This window comes from Vigna umbellata, chromosome 4 (genome assembly GCF_029865625.1).
Source record: "Vigna umbellata cultivar VRB3 chromosome 4, Vumbellata_1.0, whole genome shotgun sequence".
In the NCBI taxonomy this organism is placed as follows: domain Eukaryota; kingdom Viridiplantae; phylum Streptophyta; class Magnoliopsida; order Fabales; family Fabaceae; genus Vigna; species Vigna umbellata.
In genome coordinates, this window is record NC_142168.1 from 12,667,512 (window position 1) to 12,678,112 (window position 10,601).

At 30.3% G+C, this 10,601-nt stretch overlaps 1 protein-coding gene across 4 annotated transcripts; it reads right to left on the bottom strand.

Annotated features, from left to right (window-relative positions):
- Positions 1 to 6,437: 6,437 nt before the first annotated feature.
- MTP11 (Cation efflux family protein) lies at positions 6,438 to 10,601 on the bottom strand. Of its 4 annotated transcripts, none has more exons than XM_047297911.2 (7): positions 10,286 to 10,426; positions 9,720 to 9,922; positions 9,021 to 9,130; positions 8,685 to 8,930; positions 8,413 to 8,493; positions 8,038 to 8,271; positions 6,438 to 7,161 (listed from the first exon to the last, which is right to left on the bottom strand). In XM_047297911.2, exons 2-7 carry the CDS (start codon positions 9,754 to 9,756, stop codon positions 6,814 to 6,816), a joined length of 1,056 nt encoding a protein of 351 aa, XP_047153867.1. In that variant the 5' UTR covers positions 9,757 to 9,922; positions 10,286 to 10,426; the 3' UTR covers positions 6,438 to 6,813. The 4 variants fall into 4 exon arrangements, with proteins under 4 accessions (XP_047153867.1, XP_087969192.1, XP_047153866.1 ...); XM_088113066.1 differs by having other exon boundaries at positions 9,714 to 9,922; XM_047297910.2 differs by lacking the exon at positions 9,720 to 9,922 and having other exon boundaries at positions 10,286 to 10,599.

Consider the following 10,601-nt stretch of genomic DNA (forward strand, 5'->3'; position numbering starts at 1 on the left):
AGGTCCAAATTTGATCATGAGTTATTGATGGTCAAATATTGGATTATAAAATAAGTATAATTTTTTAATTGAAAAGTGTTCGATTTTAGTAGTAAAAACGAAATTAAGTCTTCATTTTAATTTCATTAAAGTTGGTTTCGATGAGTTAAAAACTATAATGAATCAATTAAATTGGTTTTTAATTATTACTTTAATTCCTTTTATTATTAATATTAATATTTTGAATTATGACACTAAAAATCCGTCAGAGTTTCAATTTTTTTATGGAATGACGTTTTTTACATTAAAATAACGGTTTTAAAATTTGATATAATTTTTTACTGAACAATAATTTATCATCGAGTTTGTAAATTTATTAACAGAAAACTGTTGTAATAACTTGTCAATAACAATATATTTAAACATATTTTTTATTCTGTAAAAAAACTTTTTTTATATACTTAAATGTTAAGTTTTAATCACGGGCAAGAATAACTTAAAAATTAAATTTTATATAATTACACAAATCTTTTTCTTTTTACACTAAAGACCAAAGAAATAATACAAAATGCTTAAATTTATTAATTTATTAAAAAGTTTGAAAATTTGATGCAAAGACAAAAAAGAAGTTACACGTGTCAGTGTGTTAGCCACAAGGGTAGGTCCTTAATTATTAATAATTAATTAATTAGTTAATGATTAATTAATTAGTTAATAATTAGTTAAAGCAATGAGGGTTCCAATTATTATAAAATAAGAATTGAGTTAGTTTATTTATTTACGTCAAGTGGAATTTAATAACTAAGCACTGTGACATTAGGGATTTGTGGCGGAACAGAATTGAGAGAAGAATAATGTTTGAGAAAAACACGTTTGAGAATTGAATTATTGAGATGCACCTAGACTTTTATTTGGTCACATTCAAACTTTCAGATTGAGGACCAATCTTTCTTGCTGGAAATTTTATATTATATTATATACTTTTAACACGTATAATAGATTCACGTTAAGAATTAAGGCTTAAGATAGTTAATGTTTTCTTTTTCTCTTTTATCTTTTAAAATATTTTTTTAAAATAAAATGGTGAAGAATAAGATTTCAAAACAGATAATACTTTTAATATATTGGATATACATGATAATTGACTCTAACAGTATTATTAGACAGAAAAGCAAAACATATTTTTACCTAATTCTTTTCTTCTTTTTTTTTTGGTAAGAATTGAATAATGATTTATTTAATTTTTAAATTATTTTATTGTGTATTTCAATTTTTTTACAAATGTTATATATTTAAAATAATTTTTTTTTGAAGACATATAAAACGGTATTTTTAAAAGTGGTAATGAGATAAAAATAATGAGACTCTATTATTTTAATATAAAAGGAATTGTTATAAACAAGTTTCATTATTTTGAAACACCATTACTTCTCTAGAAACCACTTTTCCAAAGTTTTTTATTTTCTCTCTAAGGGTTCTTACACCTTGTTCATCTGTTTGAAGATTAGAAGTCGCCTGTGTGATCCTCGCAGTGAGATCTTTAAATCTACCCGATCAATTTCTCAAATAGAGTAATATACTCTTTTCTCTAGTTTGGCTTTTTCTAATGCATGTAGGATTTTTCTCTGGCGCATTTTAGGTTTGATCTTTCTCTTAGGTACTCTACTAATCAGTGGTTCTAATGGTATATCCTAATCATGTTTTCGTGGTTTGTAGGTGTTATTTGGTCTCTTTGAGCTAAGGGAGCAAAGTCAGGTTCTCTAGAGCTAATTGTAGTTTCTAAGAGGTAAGGGAAGTTGAATACCTTGTTTTTAAGTTTTAAGTATGTTGATAATATGAGTTGGTATGATTAATTGAATTGATGAATTGAGCTTGTTGAAATTATGTTGTATTATGGCATGATTGTGTGAATTTGATTAGAAAATGATTTATATGATATTAAAAGCGCTTTGTTAAAGTTGTTTGTTGATTATGTCTATTTTGATTGCTTGAAATGGTGAAGTTGATGTTATAATTGACTAGAGAATTTCTGTTGAACCTTAAGGTAGTGAAAGATGAGAGTCTTTGCATGTTTTTGGTCAAATAGGGGGGTTTTGAGTAGTAAATTTCTAAAGGAGTGGTTTTGGAGAGAAGCCTAATGTTTGAAGTTGATGTTTTGATTAATTAAGACTTGTGGAAGTGTTAAAACCAATAAAATGTGATGCATTATGCAGTAGAGTAGTTGTGAGGGTGTGGTTGCATGGTTTTATGTGTAATTTAGGGGTTTTAACTAGTGAGATTGTAAACTAGAAGGTCAAGGCTAAAGGTGAGGGTTTGTAACCTGTTATTAAGTCTATTAGGACTTGTTCCAGCTGCTAGTTACAGAAATTGGGTATCGAAAAGTATAGAATTGACTTTGGTATGGTTTAAGGTAGTAAGTTGGTTTGAAGTAGTCATTTTGAGTTAGGGACCAAATTTCAGAGGGTTTAGAAGGTCTTAAGAACCTTTCAAAGTTGTGGGAGAAGTGTACAAGTGGTCTATAAAGCATTGGGGTTTGTTGATAATGCCTGAGTGCCCATTTTCAGTGGTCAGGGCGTTGAGCGCCAACCCCTGGGCACCCGGGCGCCACTAGGTGCCCCTGACAATCACTACACCAGTTTTGGGATGAGGGGTTTTAAGGTTCTGGATATCAGTTTTAAACGTTCTTTAGGTCATTTTAGGGGTTTCAAACCTTTCCGGAGCGGCTAGTGAGGGTTTCTAAGCTATTTTCCTTACCTAGGGTATCAATATGCTATAAAGAAAAAATGTGTTATTATGTGACTTCTGATGACTTATAATGGTGTTTTTGGTTGTTTAATGTGTAATAAGAGGTTTCATGTGATAATATGCAATGTTTGTGTGAAGTATATGTATATGAATATGATTATGTATGAGATATGATGATGATGTTCAAATAATATGTGAGGTGTGGATTTTAAGTACTATGTGAGAAAGGAATTCCGAGGAAGAATATCCTAAGTTGGTAATGTATTGAAGTAGGGGTTCCGGGATTGGGAATGATTCTGATACTCTCAATAACCTCATCTCATATAGAGATGAGTGATTATGTCGTTGAGAGTAGCAGGATGGGTATAGTCTATGGTAACTGGTTTTGGCCATAGATGTTTGACGGATTAACCTTAGTGTATGACATTATTGGTGGTGGTTGAGATGTGGTTATTATTATTATTTTTGAGCAAGTTGTTGCACCATACACGGGTATAGGTTTCCCATGAGTCTACATCGATGCATCTATCCAGATAGTTTGGGACTTTCAAGGTTGATGGGAATTATGTTATGTGTTGTTTGAGTTATAATATGAATGTGTATTACTATTGTTTTAAAAATGTATGTATATTCTTTTGGTACTTTAACTTATCCTTACTTTTTTGTTGTTTGTCTTTGTGTATGTTTTCTCTTTGGATGATCACCTTAATAATGTAAGCTTAGGGAGATGTTCTTTACAGTTACTTTAGGGAGAGGTGAGAGTAAAACAATTGAGAAGTCAGATGATTCTAAAGGTATAGATCTTATCTTTCGTAGATTTGTTTTCCTATAATGGTTCCATCATCATATACACGTAATATTCATTTTAGTAATATTTTACTATTAAAAATGAGATGTTACAATATTGATATTTAAAAAAATAATGCAAAATAGCACAAATGAAGATTAAATATCTTGTATTCTATCTGGCACATAGATATGGTATTGTTATTTATTTATTTATAATATTAGACTATTTGAATTTCCTTTAAGGGATTCTAAATATGCTTGTTGAACCCAAACGGAATGTCATATGACATTCAAATATGCTTGTTATATTTGAATGGTAGATGGAATGTTTCAACAATAAAAAATTATAGGAAATAATATAAAATAAAAAATCATTGTATTTTTTAAATTAAATTAATTTATATGTTAAATTAAATTGATTTAAATGATTGACTCTGGACAAATTGAAAAACAAAACATATCTTTACCTAATTATTTTCTTTTTTTTTTGTAAGAATTGAATAATGATTGATTTAATTTTTAAATTGTTTTATTATGTATTTATTTTTTTAACAAATGTTATAAATTTAAAATAAAATATTAATATTTAAAGAAAATAAATGGAAAATAGCATAAATGGAGATTTAAAAAAAACTACAATATGGTATTGTTATTTATTTATGAATATTAGACTATTTGAATTTCCTACAAATTTTTAAGAGATTTTTGTTGAACCCAAACGGAATGTTATTTGACATTCAAATATGCTGGTTATATTTGAATGTTAGATGGGATGTTTCAAGGTATGTTTCAACAATAAAAACTTATAGGAAACAATATAAAAAAGAAAATCATTGTATTTTTCAAAATTAAATCAATTTATATGTTGAAAGAAAATTCTGAAAAACATTAACTTCAAAAGTAAACTTGTTATTATTTTGGAACTTGGATATTTTTTCCATTCTATTATTGCATGATTGTGATTATATATGACATTTGTCTCATTATTTTTTCAAAAGGCTTTTGACATCATTCTAGTGACACATATTAACTTTTATTTAATACATATTATAAAAATAAAATAATTATTAAATAGTTTATTTTTATATATGTAAAAGAAAAAAAGAAAAGAAAAGTAAAAAAGATAATATTAAATGAATGTAAAAAGTTTAGAAAAGATTATGTAAAGACTTATAATAAAAAATATATATAAACGTTAGTGATTTACGAAAGTTTTATCCAAATCGAACTATTGCCATCAAATATTCTTATCAAAGGTCACTCAAAGACATTTTATTCAACTTGTGAAATTATTGAAAATGAACTTTAATTGTATTGTTCGAGTGCCAAATGAAGGTTGTCAACACTTAAACATTAAAATCCTTAAATAAATAATAATTAATTGAATACCTTTTTAATAAATATTTATATTTATAGATATTTAGTTTTTTTTTCTAATAAAGTTAAATAACAAAAAGTTAATTCCACATGCTAGTTATCTCATAGCGTGTTTTAGAGATTAAATAATTTACTAGAGCAATTCATTTATTTAGTAAACTTAAAATTTTTTGAGTGAATAAGTTGTTTCAAAGAAAAAGTTAGAAAGAAATTGAAATTAGAAAAAAAAAATAAAAAGATATTTAAAGTAATTAAAACAATTTGAAATTCAATAAAAGAAAGAAATTAAATTTTTACAACTAATTATTTTCTCTTTGAACATACATATATTGAAAACAATTATTTAATATTATTTAAATAATTAAATTTAACTAATATTATTGAGGTTTAATTTTAAAATATAATCATTTCTTAAAATAAATATTCAATTACTTTATAAAAAGATTGAAATGTAAAACATCTCTATCAAACCAAATATTTAGAAAATAAAGATAATTCAAATATAAACTATTTAGATATGATACCTTTCAGTATTTTAAAATTTTAAAAATTCTTTATCCAAAGACAATATCATTTCAATTGAAATTATTGAGTTATTTTCAGACTATATTTCATTTGATTTTAATGTGGGAGATAATAAGAACATAGTTACAACTGATGATAGTAAGTACCACGGAAGTTGGTAAGAATGTAATTAACGAAACGAGTACATTATTTTTATTTTTTATTTTGCTTGTGTTTCTTCTGGGGTTAAATATGTTTTTGATTCTTTAAGTTTTAGTGAAATTTGGAATTAGTCTCTCTTCAAAATTTTGATCTAATTTAGTCCTCAAACTTGAAAAGTGTGTGAATTTAGTCATTTTAACCAAATTTTGTTAGGTTTATTTGATGTTTCAAGTGCATTTCATGATAACATTTGAGTTTTTTATATCATTTGATATATTTTTGTTTCAATGTTAATTGAGAAATACATTTGAAACATCAAATAAAGTTAACAAAATTTGGTTAAAAGGACTAAATTCACACATTTCTAAAGTTTAAAGACTAAATTAGTCCAAAATTTTGAAGAAACACTAATTTTAATTTTCACTAGAAGTTAAGGACAAAAACATATTTAATCCTTTCATTTGACATGATTGTGGTTTATAATGGTATATATGCAAATGTTCGCGATGGTTATGTTCCGAAAATAATTTGGTCATATTCCCCGTTATGCTCCGAATGTCCTTTAATTTATGCACGAACCATTTTGGAATGAATGAATACTTAATTTTGTATTTTTCTTAATTTATCTGAATTTTGTATTCTTAAAAAAATCATAAACATCAACCATTTTGGAATGAATGAATCATTTTGTATTTAATCCTCTTTTCAGTGAGATTTTTATACTTTTTATTGTATTATTTAATGTAAATAACTTATTAAATTTGGGAATTCAAGCGAGGTGATTAGGTCCAAATATTAAAATGAGATGAGACATGCATGAGGTTTATAATAAATAAATGCAAGATAAATAAGACAATAAGGACTACAAGTAAAAAATAGTCTTGTAAAAGAAGAACTTAGCATGTTATGTATATATTATCATATTTGGTGATGTTAGAAATAACCAAGACCAGCACACAACCCCTTAAAGCTTAATTAAGGTAGAAAGAGTGCACTCTACAAGAATATAACGATTCTGTTTCCCCTAAATGGAACTTGGAAGGAAGGTCTTAACTGAAAAGACTATCTTGATATACATTTGGGAACATTGTCAGGTCTGCCAGAAAGTAGACTGATAGCTGCTGCATAGCTACCAACTTCTTAGTGACTTGCTCAGAAGTTCAGAATCTGAACTACCATATACGGTTCACATTTACAACTGACAGGAGATGAAAGGGTAAATGAAATAAACAAGGACATTGGTTTTCCTTACTGCTGCTAAGAGTGAGATTGTGCATGCTCAGGTTTGTGACTGTACTCATAATCAAGATGAACAAAAGCACGCTCGATCTCGGGTAAAAGCTCAAGCTTCTCTTGCAATGATTCCCCGATATCATGGGCCTCTTGCAACTGCATATCTGCTGGCAGGACAATATCAACTTCAACAAAGTAGTGAGACCCGAATGTGTATGCTCGAACTGTATCAATGTGCCTCACAGCCTTGTGGTGGTTCCAGCATAGGTACGTGAGTTTCTGAAGATACTCAGGTGCAGCTGATTTTCCAACCAGGGAATTCACATTTTCCAACACTGTCATTGACCATGTACGAATGGTGTACAACGCCAGCTGCAGGAGTAAGAGTTGCACGTAAGTAAACCAAGTAAAAAACATTAAATGACCAGGTACAAAGTGGTGGTAAGTTAGATGTGCTCCAAAGAACCAATTGTAGTTCCCTAAAATCTTAGAACATCTCAAATAGATTCCACATATCTAAAAATGTCCTATAATCATGAGAACCAGTTCTTGCAGCTAGAAGTCACCACAGCTTCCTTCAATGGTAAGCTTGAGTAAGAAATAGTGCTAAAACTTAAAAGCCTCACAAGAACTGTGATTGAGGATGTGTGCAAGGCATAAAAGGTGCATATCAAACCATCATAATATACGAATAGTTCAAGGACAGGCGTCCCATATTATGATAGCTAATTAGATAGAGTCACAATCAGCTGACATAGCAATGAGAAATTTCATCTTAAGAAAACAAGACCTCGATTTTTTAAAAATATCAGGAACACATAGCAGAAGCTGAGAAACAGATGTCTACAATTGCTGATGGATAATACAACTTGAAATACTGTGATATTTTTCGTAAATTGTGGTTCTTTTACCTTCCGACCAAGCAATTAATCTGACTTATCAATTAATTCACAGAAAATTTGTAAAAAAAACGTCAAGCATTAGAGTCCCTTGGTGACAATTTAATATAATTTCTAATTTGTACAAGCTAAAATCGGAAATCTAACAATATAAAATTATTAGATATATTCTATTAGTCAAATAAAAGGAAACAATAATAAAAAAGAAGCCCTAATTGGATCCTAACTAACAACAGACATATTATCATCTTTTAACTTCAAGGAAAATTTGAGAACGAACATATATATCATTTTCTATGGCCACAAATAGCAAATCAAAACCTCCAACAAAAGGAAAGTATTAACTTACAATGATAGCACCAACAGGATCCATCCAATCATCAACATAATTTGCCAAAAGTGCGGCAATAAGACCAATGACATTAGTGATCACATCAAAGAAATGATCCTGGGCATAGGCTTTAATGATCTCATTAGTAAAAGTGCGGCAATAAATCATCAGTAAGAATTTCACCAAAGTCACCGAAAGCATAATCCCCACAACCCATCGCTCTTGTTCCTTGGTCAAGTTGAATGCATTGTCCTGGAAATGTTAATTCAATATTCAATATACATTAGAGTTACAAAGAAATAAAAGAGATTCAGGAACTAAATGAAAAATTATTGTTGTTCTATAAGTTTGGAGTCAACTTTGGCTCTGTAAATATACAACAAATCAACTTACAGTATATATTAATGTGCGGATAGACTCCAAGATGATTTGCAGTCCCAGTGTAGCCATGACAGAGGCAAAAACAAGAATTCCCTGTACAATTTAAAATTTCACTTTATAGTTTACTCTTTATACATTCGAGCATATACATATACAGCCAAATTGTAGTATTCTTCCCTGATATGTAAATTGAATACAAAGTAACTCCTGATAATCACTGAGATCATATTACTGGTGATGATGATTCATATAATTTCAAACAGAATATTAATCAAGGAACTGACCAATGGTTGCATCCGTTTCTTTCCTATAGGATACTGATACGGGTTTGGTGTCTGCATGGAAAATGCAGTGAACCAGAGGATAAATCCAGAAAGAAGATCAAGAAGCGAGTCTAAAGTCGATGCAATGATGGCTAGGGAACCACTTCGTATTGATGCATAAACTTTGGCGACAAAAAGAACCATGTTTGCTACATTTGACAATCTGATGGCAAACGTCTCACTTCTTGCTAACTTGTCTCGCTCCTCCTGTCCACAGCAGTGGATATTCAGCCAAGGCTCTTGACTATATAACCAACGTAAATCTAGATAGCAAAAAACAGATAATGAAATTAAAACCTTCGACATTCCAGGAATAAAACCACGCTCTGCTAGGGCATCCATTTCAGTAAAGCCCTCAAGCACTTCAACTTGCTGCTGGTAGTACTCCGCAATATTATCCTCTTGACCTGAGGAAATATATAACAGAAGGAAAAAAAAATAAGACAAGATCCATGAAATCCCATTCCATTTAGTAGAAAATATGTCATAAGCAGAGCATACCATTGCTTGGCTAATTAAAAAGATAAAAATTACAAAGAAAACTCAAAACTACATTGACCCTCAAGATCATATCCCTGACCTACCTTGTGAAATGGAAGAAAAAAGTAAAGATCATTCACAAATGAAGAAAATCATATTCAAAGAAACAATTATGCTTTAAACTTCCACGATCACAACTATAGGACAAATGAACTTCATATTATGGGCCACAAGAACTTTATAGAAAGCTTCAGAAACTGGAAAACTTGGAAAGTACAAGCTTCATAGCTCAACAGGCAGATGCTTATTGCAAACTGGGAAAGTATAAGCTTCAACAAAAGCAGGGTCCAAACAACCCATTTATTTATACAAATAAAGCAACAGACCAAAGGCACTCGGTTCAAATGCCAAGATCAATTTTATGAAACTTCTTCCACTAAAAACAGAGACCCAAAATGGAAAAAGAAAAAAGTAACAAAATAGTAGTTCAGCGTCCAAAAGAAGTTATGCCTCTACCCTCTAGAGCTTCCAAATGCAAAACCCTATAGTCCATCTTCCAGCAACTGCCCCAAAGAAGCAAGCAATACCCGATGCAACAAAATTCCACATCAACTTATTTAACATAGCCAAAAAGCCACCACATCCTCAACCCAAAACACAAAAAAGACCACACCCACTATAACTAGCCTGCTTCCAAATTCCTGCACACAATACTCAACCTGGCAAAAGGAGAACAAAAAAACAAAGCATTCTAGTCAAACTGAATGAAATCCAATAATAATAACATCTCCGAGAAAGAAAAACAATATCTGGACTCAATGAAGAGGGGAAACTTTACACACAGAGAGAAAAAATGAAATGGAACAAAACATCACACTAAAACTGAAACCACAATTAACCACAACCACTAACGTAAAGCAAATTGCAGATTCCTATTCGAACAAAACAAACAGTGAAATAAAATCTGTCAGATTAAAAGAAAATAAAAAGCAGATTCCAAAATGAACAATAGCAATAATTGAAAATATTAAAATAAATAAATAAATAAACAGAACGAAGATGTTATTGTACTGTTTTGTTACCTAGAACGCCATAACAGTCATAGAGTCCGCGAGAGGGTTTCACTTGCTTATCCGTGTGCTCCGAAGATATCTGAAACCCCTCGAAGTTCAACCGCCAGGACCGGTCCCCATTGTTCGAATCTGAGAGCAACGAGCGCTGCTCCTCGCCGTGAAGCTCCGCCGTCTCCACCATTTCCCGGTCGCCTGAGAATCTTAAACGCCGTCGTTTTGGACAGCCCGGAAGGAGCAAAGAATGCAAGCAGGGTCGTCGTGGTTGGTGCTTGTTATAACAACAGCCGTAGCAGATTTTCGAATCGGTAAAGTGGGATTCATGAGT

What these genes read in the sequence shown, in the direction of transcription:
- MTP11 (XM_088113065.1), bottom strand. Translation starts at nt 10,457, where the DNA reads ATGGTGGAGACGGCGGAGCTTCACGGCGAGGAGCAGCGCTCGTTGCTC. An exon ending in TGACTGTTATGGCGTTCTAG is followed by an intron (nt 9,131 to 10,285) that starts GTAACAAAACAG and finishes ATATTTCCTCAG; the next exon opens with GTCAAGAGGATAATATTGCG. An exon ending in TCCGCACATTAATATATACT is followed by an intron (nt 8,272 to 8,412) that starts GTAAGTTGATTT and finishes TAACATTTCCAG; the next exon opens with GACAATGCATTCAACTTGAC.